Raw genomic sequence first — 16,475 nt, 5'->3', positions numbered from 1 at the left:
ACCAGACACCCGCATTGGCGAACTCGCTTCTACGTGTCGACGACAGAGACGTCGGTTAGGGTGCTGACACGTCACTGTTCTTGAGTCAAACGCGGGTCTCACTCTCACCTCGTCCCCGTTGACGAAGCGGGTCGAAGAAGCCGAACGCAGTCGCCGAAATGACAAATTTGCCCCCGAAAGTAACGAAGAATCGGCACTAAATGAAGGATATTAAGATAATTGTGAGAAGTGGGCTCACTCGAATACGGCAGCGTGGGGAACGGCAATCCGGACTCTGCCACTACATTAATGACACGCGTCACGCGGCGACCGGCCGCCTTCGCCTGATCCCGCGTCCACGCGCTGCGTTGCGACACGACAACGAAATGGGAGGCTCCGCTGTCCGTTTCGTCGCACCAGACAGCTTACTTATTGACGTGGCAACCTGGGATTTAATCCAGGGCTTTGGGACCCACATTTAGCGAACCACGGAACCGCGAGTAAAAGCGGTTGGTTGTTGGGTTGCGCATGTGAAAGACCAAATTACTAAAAAGCCCCATGCACACACTGGTGTAAATTCTGGAACACATAAAATACTGAAAGGACAAATATGCCCTCATTATTTAGGGATTAGTCATTATCTTTACATAAATATGATTATTTATATATTATATTGAAAGACTAATGTGAATTCAAAATTTTCAGAACTATGATTCCATAATTAACCTAAAGAACATGACAAAGTAAACCTAAAAAATCTCTAGAATCATCTAAAAAATATAAAAGTTAATGAAATCACTATATAATAATATTTGCCCACTATCTTGAAAGATTAAGATGAGTTATACAAACTTTAAAGCATTACATTCGTAAATGAATTAAATAAACTACATTATAGCTGATTATGCAATTGAGTGTTATATGATTAATTTACATTCGATTTTTTACAATTTTTATAATCCAATTTAAGATATTTTGATACTGACTTATAATCGAATGTGGAACAATTCGTTTACAAGTCCAAACCCATAAAACTATCCAACTCACATCGACCTATTAAAGAAAATTTATGATATAAGTGATTACTCAATTATTATTTTAGAAAAAAATTAAATCTAATTTGACAAAAGATAGAACCGGTTCGGTTCATCTAAACCGATGGTTCAATGAATAGATTCAGAGGGTTTTATGGGCATTCGAGCAGATTAGGATGGCTCGAGTAAAATGGAGTGCCTCCCAATAAAAGGCCTAAGAAAGGGGAGGATTTTTAGGTTATAACATTAAGGGAGGGCGTTTTTGGTAAATCGCCCCAAATGAAAAAAAGGGGTGCTACGTGGTCAGCAACGGTGGGACCCGCGACCAGGGGAATATTTCACGGGTGATTCGGTCACTCTAGCAAGCACCGTTAATGGGCGGCTGAACAGGGTCCATAATACAACTAATGCACTAACTATATCTCCAAAATAGAGACAGGGAAAAGGAAAGAAATTAACCTCTTCTGGTCTCTTTCGTCTCTAAATTAAGGGGGGTTACTTCGAGTTTCCCCTCTTTCTCGTCTCTCCCTTCCCCTTCTCCTTGCCCTTCCCTTTCTCTCTCCCGAGACGAACGATAGAGACATCGAATAGTAACCCCGCAGGTGCTCGTGGTGATCGCCGATCACCATCTCGCTTTCTGCAGTTTCGATCCCCGATATCCGATTTCGCCCTGCCGCGGTCCTCTCCGGAAGGGCCTAGGGTTCGGGAGATCGGAGATGGATGAGGAGAACGAACTCGAGGAAGGCGAGGCGTGGTGGGGACGGGAGGACGACTCCTGCATCGACCCTGATGCATTCTCCTACATCGTGAGACCTCTCAACGCCTCTCGATACCTTCAGTTCGTTCTTATACGGGAGTTTTTGGAGTTTTCCTGGTTGGAGTGTTTCAGAGTTTATGCCATTCATGGAACTTAACTGAAACTAGCAGTAGATGTGGGCATTTTCGTGGGCTCTGTTTCTTTTTTGATGTCTGCTTCCGTTTTGGTGGCTGATTATACTGGTTACTGTTGCCGATGTTCTCTCCTCAAAGAGCATGATTTTGAGAATAAGTGAAATTCTTCAAAGACAATTTTGGTGATCTGAAACCATAGAGATCCGTGATATCATTAGTTTTGAATGGTTTGCATGTTTCTTTAGGAAGCAGTGGTGCAACTTGAAGTTACTTTCTTGAACTCTTAAGCCTCATTTGTCAGATTATTGGCACCGTGAGAAGTTCACAATGTGCAGAGCGGTTTGCATGAGAAACCCAAAAAGGGTTTTGCATTTGGCTGCACCATAATAGTAGGGATGGAGGGAACCTCTCTTTCGTGTCACAGGATTTGTCTTTCTTGTCGCGGAGTTTTATTAACTCCCACGATGATAGAATTCGTGGATAATTTTGCTTAAGCGTTGAAATTAATTTTAAAGGATTCTAGTCACATTAGCTGAGATTTTGAGACTTGCTGTTGACTAACTCCCACAATGATAGAATTTCTGGATAATTTTATTTAAGCGTTGAAAGTAATATTACAGGCTTCTACTCACATGTACAATTCTAGCTGAGATTTTGATACTTGCTGTTGACTATGTTTGCATTTTCATTTAGGATAAAAAGATCCAGGATGTACTGGGGCATTTCCAGAAAGACTTCGAAGCTGGGCTTTCTGCTGAGAACTTGGGTAATGCAGATATAGCAGTCTCAACCAGGATATTAACAATTCAAACTATGGTACTGATGGTGTGGAGAATTCAACTTATTAACAGGTGCAAAATTTGGAGGATATGGTTCTTTCTTACCTACCTATCAGCGTTCTCCTTTAATTTTAAGTCAACCTAGAAGTGCACAAGATGTTCCAAGTCAAAATGTCACAAAATCTCCCTACAATCCTTCAGTCAAGGTACATTTTTCGTTTTAGGTGATACAAGTGATAGTTGACCCTTATACAAGGAATTTGATCATATCATCTCACACCAACTCTCTGTTTGAATTCTGTTGATATGCCATCATGATTTAAATTAAAGAAATTTTTACACAAGGATTGTTGCCAAATGGCTCAAGTAACTATTTGAAAAACATGACAGCTTAGTAGATTTGGTTTTTCACTACTTTATCACCTGATGCATACAGGTTACAAACCCAAACGTTTCAGTTACCATGAGCTCATCTTGTTTGAAAAATAACAGTGTTATGGTGCCACCAGTGGACAACTCATGCAAAAGGGACATGTGCATGAATGAACCATACATTCAGGAGTCCAATTCCCAACATACTTCCTTAGATAAACCATCTAACATTACTGACCAGAAACCACTGAAGGTTCGCATCAAAGTGGGTTCTGATAACACCTTGGCTAGAAATAATGTTACCATCTATAGCACTCTGGGCCTAGATATGTCTTCACCATCATCGTTTGAGGACAGTCCTCATGGGAGCATAGGGATCTCCTCTGAATTCCAAGATCTGCCTGATGAATCTCCCAAGACTATTTTCCAGGTAAAGTACTATTGTTATCTAGCCATCTTTGTGCAGGATCCCAGTTTGCTAATTTCTGTTTTAAATTAATCAAACAGGTTATGACATGTTTTGTGGTTCCTGGTGGCCTTTTACTTTCACCTCTTCAAGAAAGTCTATTTCAATTGGTTTTAAAAGACAATTCTTTTGTCAACAAGGGCAAAAGAGAAATGCTTTTCCAGGGAATGCCTGAAATGAATTCAGACTTTGCATATTATTCTACATGTTCAAGAGAAGTCAAAGGTCAGATGGAGCAGCAAACGAAGTCTAGTGAGCACAAAGGAAGACCGAGAGTAATTAAGAATGCAGAGGGAAAGAATGATGTAAACTTGATTAGGGAAATTGACATTGAAACCCAAGGAGGACAAGAGCTTGCGCCATCCTCTATTTCGAACCATGCAGATAGAAAAGCAGAAAGACTGATGGTTGGGAATACTGCAAAGGATGACACCAAGATGTTGGATCATCAATGGAAAATGAATGAGGCATCATTGAAGGGCATATCAACTTTTCCTGGTGCAGTAGATGATAAACCTTATGACTTAATTGAAAGTACAACAAATAATGAAATTACTAATTCAGGAAATGAAATAACCTGCTCAAGAGGGAAATTGAATTTAAGAGCAAGCAGGACAGAGAAAAAGTCGGAAGAACAAAATTCAAACAAACAAAAGAATGATAACTCTGAGTTGCAGAAAGAAGTTAGAAGAAAAGTTGATAAAGATTTTGGTCCCTACTCAAATGGACAAAAGAGAAGGAATGGGCAAATTACTGAGCCTGCTGATCACATTGAATCCAATTCTTTTCCACACAAGGAGAAGGCAATGGGAAGAAAGGACCAAATATCTGACGGGAAAAAGAAGCCAAAAAGTCGAATCAATTTCAGATCATCAGGGGAGTTCTTGAAAGACAATATCAGTGGTAGCTCATCTGCTGCACTGAAGGAAAGAAAGAAAAATTCTCATGCAAGGACAGACCATGCTGAGAAGAAGTCTAATGCTCTAAAATCACATAAACAGTCAAGTGGGGCTTCCTTTAGAGAATTCCATGGAAATATTAAATGGGACAATAAATCTGAACCATCGGAGAATGAAGTTGGTTCACAGGATTTTCATTCAAAACGTAAAGGGAAGTCCATGAAGCCTAAGCATGAGAAGTCTGTTGTGTCTACACATACATTCAAGGAAAAGTCAGGTTGTAAGAAGGTTGAGGAAACTTTAACCTCAGGAACATTCATTGATGAACCAATACTGACCCCTTTGACATGCAATGTCCTAGCTACAGATGCAACTGTTGCCCCTCCAGCGCCTGCTATTATCAATGATGAGTGGGTATGTTGTGACATATGCGGAAAGTGGCGTCTTTTACCATATGAGACCAATCCTAGTGATCTTCCCAATACATGGCAATGCAATATGCTCAATTGGTTGTAAGTTTCTCTTCACAAAGAAAGAAAAATGTTCTTTTTACTATATTTTGGAATTCATATTTTTCTCCAAAATCTTATGTAGGCCTGGGATGAATAGTTGTGAAATCGGTGAGGAGGAGACAACAAATGCCCTAATTGCATTGTATTTACCCCTTGCCCCAGAAAATGGTGCTACCTTAGATGGTTGTCACAATGTTGCCAGTTCTAGCACCTCTTTGGCTGGTGGATTGCCCCTTGGTCAGAGAATTGAAGTTAATATTCAAAATGTACATACTACTGGGAAGAGGAAAAACACATTAAAGGATGCTTCAGATATGCTAAGTCATTCAACTCCTAAGTGCTTTCCAGATACTGTAAACAGGGGCCAGCTGGCCTCTGTTAAATGCGAAATTTCAAATGAGGCAAATAAGCATCATCCTGTGGAAATGAACTCAATGAACAACGTTGGCCTTGTTAATGAAAGCAGATCATCCGATTTCAACAGAGAGAAGCAGAAGATAAAGCAAAAGTATAAACAAAAAAATCTTGGGTTCTACTCAGATGAAGGTACCATCTTGCTGATTGTCCCTTTAGTTATATGAACAGGATTTTTCCTATCTATAATATCTCTTTTATTATGTTTCAGATGATCATGGTAGACAAAGTGAGAAACATTTAAAATTGAAAAGCAAGAGAGAGGTTGATCAAGATGATCTTGGATCTTCTAAGAAACCTAGAAAAGAAATCTTGCAATATTCTGACAAAGAATGTTCCAACCATAATTTATCTATGAAGGCTTTTGAGGAAACTGGCATTGGTGGTTGTTCAACCGCAGGAATTGCTACTAATGAGTCCAAGCAGAGGAAACTGCCAATGCCAAAAGACTTAAAATGTGACTCGGAAGCCAATTCCGCTGCGTCATCAAAGAGGTTGCGGGATGAAGTTCAGTTCAATGCTTTATATGTTGATAAGTCAAATAATATGGACCTTTCTGCTAAGAAAAGGAAAGTAAAAGAGTGGCAAGAGGGTGAGCCCAATCAGGAGGCTCTTGTGACTAGCCAACGTTTGGTAGAAAATGAGGTTATTGTTAAAGGAGCTCTAAGTGAATCAAAGCCTGTAAAGAACAGGAAGGCGTTGTTATCAATACCTGAAGGAGAAGGATCTAAAGCAACTAAACTGAATAGCAAGATGGATCAAAAAGGTAAATTGACCAGAATGGCTTTGCCTGCCAGTATAGAGCATCTACCTGATCGAATAAATAGGCAAGCCTTATATATGATGGTAGAAGAGCATAGGTCAAATCAGAGCCAAGGGAACTCAGCATCTCCAAGGAACTTGGAATTCAATTGCTTGAAGGGGGATATGGTCCATGCACAGCCTCCTGCTGCAGCTAACTCAAGTTCTTCAAAGGTTTCAGGCTCCCAGAAAAGTAGATCCAATCTTAAGGAAGCAAAAGGTTCTCCAATCGAGTCAGTTTCTTCATCACCTTCAAGGATTCCTAGAATTGAAAAACCTTCATGCAAAAGGATCTTGGAGCAAAATGTTGATGTGAGCAATGCTGGTTTCTCAGTCTTAAGGAGCCCCAAAAGATGCGCAGATAGTGAAGTTAATGGTGGAAGTGCCCGGTCTGGAAATGATAGGAAAGAGAGAGTCTTTTCTCTTCAACATAGAGGTTGTAAATCTGATTTGGGGAAGAGTAAACTTCGGATTTCTGGTTCTTGCAAGGAGATGAATTTGCAATCGACAAAGAACAGCATCGGATGCAGACTTGAGGATAGCTTCGGTCCTTGTGAGAGTGAAAAAGGCAACACCCAGGAGAAGGATGAGAAGGATATCTTGAGGAAAAAAGACGTTACTTCGAAATGGATGACCGTTAGGCAAGATAATATCTCAACTTTGACAGTGCAAGAAAACATGCATGCTAATGGCACTTCTCAAAATGAAAAAGCATTGAACCACCCTTGTTCAGATAGGATTAATTGCGGAGAATTGCCTTCTGAACTAGGAAGGTCTCAGTTGAAGCTGACTTCTGGTAATGAACAAGAAACAAAGTCTTGGGGTCCTCCTTTGGTATCTTCACCTCTCAAGGCAAGTAAAACAGCTCTTGAGGTAGTTGATGCAGTTAGTGCTGATGCTTTGAATTTTGTCAAACAACATAAACAACCAGATATCCGCAATGGATTGCACCATAATAATCTGAGACATGCTGCTCCTGATGGTCCTGACCCATCGAGTCCAATAAGAAAGGAAAATCATTCTGTTATGTTGAAAGAGGCAAGAGATCTTAAGCATACAGCCAATCGCTTAAAGGTTGATATAACCCTTTCACAAATCACTCTGGCTATCATTCATTAATCTTGTAATTTTTCTTTTGCCACTTTCAAATGGAATTTCTTGCAGAGTGAAGGACTGGAACTTGAAAGCACTGCCCTGTACTTTGAGGCAGCCATGAAGTTTCTGCATGTTGCTGCTCTCATGGAACCTATCAATTTTGATTGTGCTAAACAAGCAGAAGCAGGCCAAATGTACTTTGAAACAGCAAAACTATGCAAGTAAGTTAGTCAACGATATAAATTATACTTGGCTGGTCTTTGTTCATATACCACCAAGGTTATCTTCTATCACCTGTTACTTCTTTGAGTATCCACTGTCAGGGGGCCCTTGGTAGAATTAGTAGGTTGTAGACATTTGGTTTGAGCAGCATCTTTTTATTTGATTTTTTTTTATGTTATGCATAGAAATATTATTAAAGTATCAATGCCATTGATTTACTCTTGTAGACCCTTTAGAAGGAGCAGCTTAGTGAACAATGAGCATAAAAATAAGATGTCTTAGCAACTTAAAGCCATCTAGTTGTCTCATAGTCAAATTTGTTGAACCTTTATTATGTGATCTCATACTTAAATGGCTCAAATACGAATGTGGGTGTTTGTGCCTAATGTTGGATACTAAATGTAGCACAAGAATTTGCACATTACATGCATTAAACATGAACAAGCACTTGATTTGAAACTCATCTTGTCATCATGAGTAATGATAGAAACATTTATGTTGAAATAAAGGGTCCTTTTTCTAGTTAGTGAACATGATAGATAGATTCTTGTTTTCCTTATGCAGTTCTTTAGTTTATGATTAGCATAAAAATCAGTAATACAATACTTAACTGAAGCATTACCTATACAGAGTGCCCTGATTATTCAAGTGTATCAATTTGTATGTTCAATGGTCAGTACTCTAACTTGATTATGATCATCACATGCAAAAATCCATCAGCAGTGGAGTTCCACTGGTAAATATCTGGCATGACATGTGCATGTTGATTATGATGATTAAAAAAGTGTTACATTAAAGATTCTATGTTGCCAATTTCCAGATAGTGACAACCGTTTTCTTGTCGTATGATACAGAAATTTGTTGATGAAAAATTGGAACTATGGATCTTTATTTTCTTTTCTCTTAGAGGGGTTGTGTTATTGAAACCTATTTTCTTATGAACTAGCAAAAATTTTAGGAGAGAAATAGTCATAGATCTTTGTTTCTTAATAAATTGTTGTCATGATTTAACTTTTCGTGTAACTTAAGGTGCAAAAAATTGTTATCATGATTAACTTTTCATGTAATTTAAGGTGTAAATTAGCAGTATCGAAATTGTGCAATAAGACTTTTTGTACTATGTTTGATGATTGAGAGTAATTTTGGAGAATAACTTTAACAGCATATCATGACATAAATATTAAAATAGACTTGCAAGTTATATTGAGACAACAAACTAGCAATATCTGATCATGTCTCTGTTTAAGTGTCAGACTAAATTTTGATCCTTTGGATGTTCCTAAAAGCAACGATATTATGCAGGAGGTATGCAGTAAGTTGCTGTGTAAGCAGACACATAAATGGTTAATTTTATATTTAAATAGTGTAATAAAGTAAAACATTATTTTTTTGTTAAAATATTGTTAAATTACATCCAAATCAAAATTTATGGAATGATTCTTAATATTCTTTAAGAAGTTAAGTGCTATGTTATAAGAAACATGCAAAATTCTATGTGATTTAAGTTGCCACGATGATCACATATGTATACTTATATGGACCACAGGTATAAGTTGTACTGCATAGTAACTTACAGGTTGTATATACAACTGCATCTGTGCCTGTGGTTAACCACATGTTGAAGCTATGTAGGCCCTACTTTTTGAGTCAATGCACACATCCACATATGTGGTTTCACAGACTGTATTCCGGAACTTTATATAAAAATTATTCTTATTATTTCCTCATGTTTTTAATGCTTGTTTTCAACAGATTTGTGGCCCATGAATACGAAAAGATCAAGGAGATGGCTGCTACTGCTTTAGCATACAAATGCGTTGAAGTAGCCTATATGAAGTCTGCATACAGTAAAAGACCTAATGCAAGCAAAGACCTTAATGAATTGCAAGCAGCTTTTCAGTTTCTTCCTCCAGGTTATTGAAATGTGTTGCATTTCTAGAAATTTTGCTATTAGGGTTCTAATTTTTTTTGTAGCTTTTGGTTTATCGGGTTAATCCACGTGGGTATTCTTAGAATTTTTCTTTGTAAGGTTCCTAAAGAAAATTTACCTGTCTATGGTTAACATCGCAACTAATTTGGGTAATTAAAATGACAGATGCAACTTGCCTATCAGAATCAAAAGAAGAAAATATGTAGTTCTGGCATTTGATTTTCAATGAATTTTTAAACTGTTATGAAGTTTTATCCATCACATACTATTTCCATGTTTTAGGTCCTGCAAGTGATGCAACTAAAGTGTGTTAATATTAACCATTGTGAAGAAATGGCAGTACAGTACCATTAGTATTTAAGAAAAACCCGTAGTCTAAATTAAAGTGTGCTAATGGAAACATTATATGGCTAACTGCTGTGAACAATTTGTGCTGTGTTTTCATATATAAACCAATGAAAGACAAATGAAGTGGCATGAACGTATTGAAAGAAGACAGAGATAGATTATTAGATAAATGAGGTGGGTCAGTTGGGAATAATGGTAGGAAAAGAGTAGAGCAAACCTAATGTGAATAAAATTGTTGGCTCTTAGATGTTGCCCTCAGTAGAGCTCCATAATGAGGAAATATCCATGCAATTGACCCTAAACAGTTTGGAACTTCTAGCTTCTTTATATACATGGAATTCTAATATATTAGTATTCAAGTGTCTGAATTTCGTTTTGCTGGTCAAGTGTAACATGTATGTGAAATCTGTATTCTGTAAATAATGTGAGCACTGTTCAAAACACTATCAACCAAGCCGGTGTCCTAACTAGTCTCACTTTTTGAGTGTGCTGGTCATGAAAATTTTTTGAGTGTTGAAGTTGTTATCAATTGTTCCAAATTTCATCTAAATTATGGTTTAGTTATCAACAACATACTTAAAATGAAAATGTTGCATGAATTAACATTTGTCTTTCACTTTCATACCTGTTGCTTCATTCTGCATTATGTTTCCATCCATTTTCTCTAGTATTAGTTGCAGATTTTTATCATAATTAGCAATATATGCTTTGATTTTGACTATTTGCTTTATGTACTAGGTGAATCACCATCATCTTCTGCTTCAGATGTTGATAATTTAAACAATCAGGCTATATTAGGCAAGGATGCTTCAGGCAAGGATGGAAGTTCTCCTCAAGTTGCTGGCAACTCTGTCATAGCTGCACGCCATCACCAACTTATGTGGTTGCTCCGTTATGTAAGCTGTTTACTAGATCATTATGATATATTGAGTACTATATTTCAAGAATTTGTTGCAAAGACTCGGCGATTGAAAGCTGACTACGTTTCACTCTTCTCAGTGTCCAAGAGGACAAGTTCATTGCTTAGACCTTTATGATTGCAACAAATTGGAAGCACTTTATCATTTGTTGCATGTACATTAACTAAAATTTTTCCTTCAGTTAATGAGAGTTTTCATTCAAATATGTCTAATAAAGATTCAGCTGCTGCTAAAATTGTGAATGATTCTCATCGACACATTCTCTAAGATTATATTTTCTTGACAAATTGCATTATGTGTTCAATGTGTAAAAAGTTTTCATTAGCTTTAGTTTATAAAAAGCAATTATGCTCTCAGAAGTTCACAATTGGCTTTCCAAAATGGCATAAATGACATCAGTTATGTACAACCTCTATATACATATATATATATATATATATATATATATATATATATATATATATATATATATATATATATATATATATATGCACACATAAATACACACACACACACACACATATATATATAAAGCAATCTTGATTCCATTTAGTCTATGCATGGGTCATTTTTCCAAGAATGCTCGTGTATTGTTAAAAAACTGAAAATTTGCTTTTTCCACTTTGATTTTTGTTTAGTTTTTACTAAACTAGATGTGAACACCTCCAAAAGACTGGAAGTGCTACGCTTTATAGTGTGAAATGTGTGTTGGCATTTGGTGGGTTAACACAACTAATCAGATATAGGGCCATTTCTTTTTTTGCAATCCTAATTAGGCAATCCTTTACAAGTACCAGGGATTTGGAACAGCTGATTTACTGTCAGAAAGCTCAAATTTCAGGGACAAGTATGTTATGTAATAGCAAGATTGAATTAATAACGGGGGCTTGGCAACAGCGATATTATTCACTGAACATAAACATTCAGAGGATTAACAACAGTCAATGTTGAAATACAAAAGGCTTGAGAAAAAGAGGAAATTGCATAATTGGAGATAAGGATAAGAAAAATAAACAAAACAGATAATTCATTTTTCCTGTCAACAAAGAAGCACAACTTCTGGCTACTTTATTCTTCTACCCAGTTACTTCTTAATAGGGGTTGATCATCACTACTCAAAAGGATTCAGATGACTAATTTGATTACTGTGTAAGCTAAATTATTTGAAAAATTGGAATTGGTTTGGCTTCAGAATCTAATGAAAATTTGATATATAGTTATGCAATATAATTAGACTTAATGGACTTGGGACTCAACCTAATGGTGTAGAAGATCCTGTCTAATTGACTATTTCCACATCCAATTGGATCATTTTAGCTGCAATATGATGATCTTATGACAGCCATTAATTTGCTAAACAGTTTTAGGATTTATCTAAACATTTGACTGTATTGTGTTTTTAATTCAAAATTTATGGACAATGGGTTCCTGGATATAGATTGATTATGTTTTCTTTTCTGCCTGGTCTTAAGATTCTCCTAAATGTGCTTTATTGCAGATAAATGATATAAATTGTGCATTTGAAGCGACTAGGAAATCACATATTGCTTTTGAAGCTGCTATTGTCAGCCTGCAAAAGGATAGGGTGGATGGCATGTCGTATGTAAGAAAGGCTCTTGATTGCAACTTTTATAACATAGAAGGGTTACTGCAACTTGTACGGCTTTCACTGGAGTCTATTGGTCGTTAAAAGTCTGAGATAAATTCTTCTGTGAAAAATAACTGTAGATAATGTCTCTTCCGGCCACTCTGCTATGCTGGACATGCTGCGGTGAATATTGGTGATTGGTAGTATTTGACTTTCTGATAGGATACTATTTCTTCTTGAAGATATCCACATTCTTTGGGTTCTTTTCCTGGAAAATTTGTAGGAAGAGGCCAGCTTGCAAATTTTGTATAGTGTCTTTTGCACCCAGCATTGTATCAGACTCTGATAAGAGCTTAGGCTATCAACCAACAGCACTATTGATGTGACATATGAATTGGGTTTCTTACTGTGCCTTAAAACAAGGTGGAAACTATGCAACAAATAAAGGTGTTTTTCACACTCCAGATATGAATTTGGGCTTTCTGGCAACTGTGCTATGAATGAATAAACTGACATGTTATGGTTTACTTGATCTTCAAGGCCTTTTCTTCCGTCACTTCAAAGTATCTGAAAACAAGCCAGAAATTTATACATATACAAGCTTTCTACTAACAGTTTGATATGAAGTGCCAAGTATCTCTTCCAAACGCAATGCACCTCTCTCAATTGCAATGAAACCCAGAATACTGACATAATCTATCATGGTAACTGATGTTCTAAGATCTATTCAACTCTTCGCTTGCTTTTAACTACTAGTTATTGAGTTTGTTTTTCTTTTCTTGAAGTTGTCTATGATACTTCCATTTTTTATTCTTATTTGTATATTGTACTTTGTAGGTTCTTTTTTATTGTGAGGGAGAATTGCTGAGTTGTTTAAAGACATCTACTTTGTAGGTTTTCTGATGTGAAGATTTCCTTGAGATGTATAATAGTTGAAATTTCCAATGTTGTGTTTCATTGTTCCTTTTGTATTAATTTTTGAGTGTTTTTCACTCACTGTTAAAGGGGATGTTTGTAATATTGACATTTATGCTAACAATATCTGGGGGCAGGAATACTACAGTTAGGTCTATGTTGCCATCATCCTTTAGTAGCAGTAAAACAAGTAGAAGATATATTCAATCTGAGAAAAAAGAGAGCACAATTGAAATATTTATTCTATTTAGGGTTGAAATTTTTTTAAGTTATTTAGTGGATTGCAGAAGTTAAACCTGGAAAAAGGTATATGCACAGATATAGGCCAACAATTACCTTCAAACACCTCCAGTCCACCCAGATGTCTAACTTAATTACCACTAGGATAGTAATGTCTAATGAAACTCAAAACTATACTCACTTCCTTGCAAGTTATTGCTATTAAGTCAGATTTACATTCTCCCCTTGTTTTTTATGCAACCAGTTTAATTAATTAACAATTTTTTACTTTGTTTAAGAAAAAAAGGCATGCTGATTCTATGGTCTATAAATTGAGCTTTAGCAGTGGTCTGTTTCAAGGTTTAAAATTTGGGTCGATATCAGTTTTTGCAATTAGTCACACTATTACAGACTCGTTCACCAATTTGTACCTTCTAGTGTCACTGAAAAATAATAAAAAGAATTACCTATCAGTATTTATCTATATAGTCCATTGTCAGTCTATATGGCTTTGTTGGACCTTACAGCATTGTTGTTGTTGTGATCGTCATTGTCATCCGTCATCAGTGGACTGGTAAATATCAATTAGTATATGCTAGTTCCAACTGGAATTTGAAACTTTGTTCTGTTTAAAAGTACATAAATAGTTAATCTCCTTAAAAGTACTTCTGCAACTAGAACTCTGTTCACTTCCATTGTAGAGAAGCAACTTTTCTATGATATCAAGGCTTTCCCTCTTTGTCTTTTAGAATCATGCTGCAGCATCTTATTCTTATTTATATTTGCACTAGCCAAGCTGAGTGTTAATCATTAGACTTCAGATTAGCCATTGATGAGTCAATGCATTCATTTTGGGCATGAATCTGATGGAACCACTTGGCAACACCTAGAATCCGAACTATAACCAGAAAGGGTGGATCGTCAAACTTTCATTTGTTTATCATGATTTAAGATGCCCAAAATGCCTGACTGCATAATCGTATTTAAGCTATATTGTTGGCTGGCCATGTTATGCACAGCTTCTGGAATTAAGTCCATGACTTAGGACCGGTTACTATAATATAGGATAATGGTGACACCCTGATTTTTATTACCACCTCTTTTCAAGATTTATATACTCAAGTACTCAACAAGCGCAAGGGCTTGCTAGTTTGGTGTTGTTTTATTGATGGCATTGACTATTTGTAAGACTGAATACCCATCTTTTTACAACTTGGATATTTTAGATGCAATTCGTGCAAGAATTAAGCTAGAAGATTATAGTAGAAGCTTTAACTGATTGAAGTACCCTTGTATTTTCTGGAGGAAAAACAGCATCGCTTGGATTATCATAGTTGTTTGTGTTAAAGGTAGTCGTATTATTGGTTCAAATGACATTTTATGTTAATCAGATCAGAGAGATACACTGCATTTGTAGCTGCATTGGCTTCCTGCATATGCAAACTACATGCCTTGTTATTTACCGGTGCTAATCATACATTTCATTGTTTCAGATTGGATATGGCTGCATGATTTGGCATCGACCTGGCAGCACTTTGCTGTTGTCATCAGTGAGCATTTTCATTTGCCAATTGTACAGAAGAGTGTTTGGAGTTGGAACTCTGACTCTCTGCCCCATTTGTAATTAGAGAGTACTGAATTGAATTGATTCATTTTCTGATAAAAATCTATGTAACTTAACATGACATTGACAGGATTATGGGAATAGAAGTGTCTAATAGATTCTTTGTACAGTTCTTGATCTTATCCTTACAGAATGCAGGTTCTTATTGTTTCTATACCTGTCTCATTATATGTTTTCACACTTGTTGCTCTGTTTTGAAGCTTCATTGTAGTGTCAAAACTTGTAGCTGAATCCATTTATATATTGGAAAATGTGACTTGTTAATATCTTATACAATTAGCATCTGCAGATGTGAAACACAAATTTTGGTTAATTTATGGGTGTCTCTGATGCTGTTATTTTTTGTCATATTATCTTAAAAAATTAGAATATGACCAATGCAATATTTTTATTACATATCATCTGACACAGTTTGCATGTGCAGTCTATGAGATTGGTTTCGAGAACCATTAGCTGAATTATCCCAAAAAGAAGAGATCGAACAAGAAAAGCCACCTCGTTACTGTAATATCAGGGAACACGAGTTACTGCTGAAATTAATGTATGCCCGTTGTTTTCATGAGCTTTGTATGCATGCAGCTATTACCACTTGGGATGTGATGACCAGCTCAATCAAGTAAACCCTAGTTTCTTATATGATCTCACCCGTTGATTCTTAGTGCAGGTAGTGATTCAGACTTGTGAATCGGTAGTGCTGTGAAAGGTAAGAACCGGAGAAAAGAAATCACTTCCATTCATGTTTCTATAGTGTTCTTGGATTCTTGAATCTTGTTTTCTCAGTAGTGAATGGCTAAAATTTCTTATTCTTCTTTTTATCTTTATTTTTAACAGTAATTGTTTTTCAATCCCTAATGACTATTGTTTGACCAGTCGAGTATAGGCATTAAAATTCTGATTGATAATAATATCATTTAAAAATTTGTCACTTAATGCTCATGATGGTAATGATATTAAATATATTATATCATATTTTAGTTAAAATAAGTTATTAGTAATCATAATTAGTCACATTTTCTCTCACATATAAGTTGAATTAGTGAAATTCAAAATTTTTACTAGCTAAGATAGCTATCTGATACCTTCCAATATATATAATATTATGTTATTTTTATATTATTCTTTATTTGACACATGTATCGGTCCTTTATCATTATTCATACAATATCTTTCCATATGTTTGTGTGGATTCATCCTAACCCACTCGGAGATGATTCAATCTACTTTTAAGTTCTAACACCATATCTCATCTCATCTCATGTGTAGGTTTGGTGAAATAGAGGGCACATGCATACAAGATGTTGGATTATTCTTTAGGTACCTTTCAGTCATCATCTCACATATAAATATTTTATTAACATCTTCTTCCTATTCATATGTAAATTTCGTGGCAACTGAAAAATTAAATTGGATGGGTCCGAGTCAAACTATTAAAGTTTCGGATAATTCTTAGCAATGCAAAATTATTCA

At 36.2% G+C, this 16,475-nt stretch overlaps 1 protein-coding gene across 3 annotated transcripts; it reads left to right on the top strand.

The window, feature by feature from the left end:
- The first annotated feature begins 1,496 nt into the window (after positions 1-1,496).
- LOC135584841 (cysteine-tryptophan domain-containing zinc finger protein 7-like) lies at positions 1,497-15,130 on the top strand. 3 transcript variants are annotated; one of them, XR_010489443.1, is made up of 13 exons: positions 1,497-1,819; positions 2,598-2,670; positions 2,756-2,889; positions 3,120-3,485; positions 3,563-4,932; positions 5,015-5,478; positions 5,558-7,221; positions 7,312-7,463; positions 9,217-9,377; positions 10,481-10,638; positions 12,161-12,697; positions 12,791-12,954; positions 14,878-15,117. XR_010489443.1 is itself a non-coding variant. In XM_018830900.2 (12 exons), exons 1-12 carry the CDS (start codon positions 1,730-1,732, stop codon positions 15,010-15,012), a joined length of 4,872 nt encoding a protein of 1,623 aa, XP_018686445.2. In that variant the 5' UTR covers positions 1,497-1,729; the 3' UTR covers positions 15,013-15,130. The 3 variants fall into 3 exon arrangements, 1 of the variants encoding a protein (XP_018686445.2); XR_010489442.1 differs by having other exon boundaries at positions 12,161-12,954; XM_018830900.2 differs by lacking the exon at positions 12,791-12,954 and having other exon boundaries at positions 12,161-12,265; positions 14,878-15,130.
- The last annotated feature ends 1,345 nt before the right edge of the window (positions 15,131-16,475 follow it).

Source organism: Musa acuminata, chromosome BXJ2-8 (genome assembly GCF_036884655.1).
Source record: "Musa acuminata AAA Group cultivar baxijiao chromosome BXJ2-8, Cavendish_Baxijiao_AAA, whole genome shotgun sequence".
Taxonomy (NCBI): domain Eukaryota; kingdom Viridiplantae; phylum Streptophyta; class Magnoliopsida; order Zingiberales; family Musaceae; genus Musa; species Musa acuminata.
This window is presented reverse-complemented; position numbering and strand designations above follow the sequence as displayed.

Coding starts and splice junctions, on each gene's coding strand:
- LOC135584841 (XM_018830900.2), top strand. CDS start 1,730: ATGGATGAGGAGAACGAACTCGAGGAAGGCGAGGCGTGGTGGGGACGG. Junction 1,820..2,597: donor CTGATGCATTCTCCTACATC/GTGAGACCTCTC, acceptor ATTTTCATTTAG/GATAAAAAGATCCAGGATGT. Junction 2,671..2,755: donor GCTTTCTGCTGAGAACTTGG/GTAATGCAGATA, acceptor ACTTATTAACAG/GTGCAAAATTTGGAGGATAT.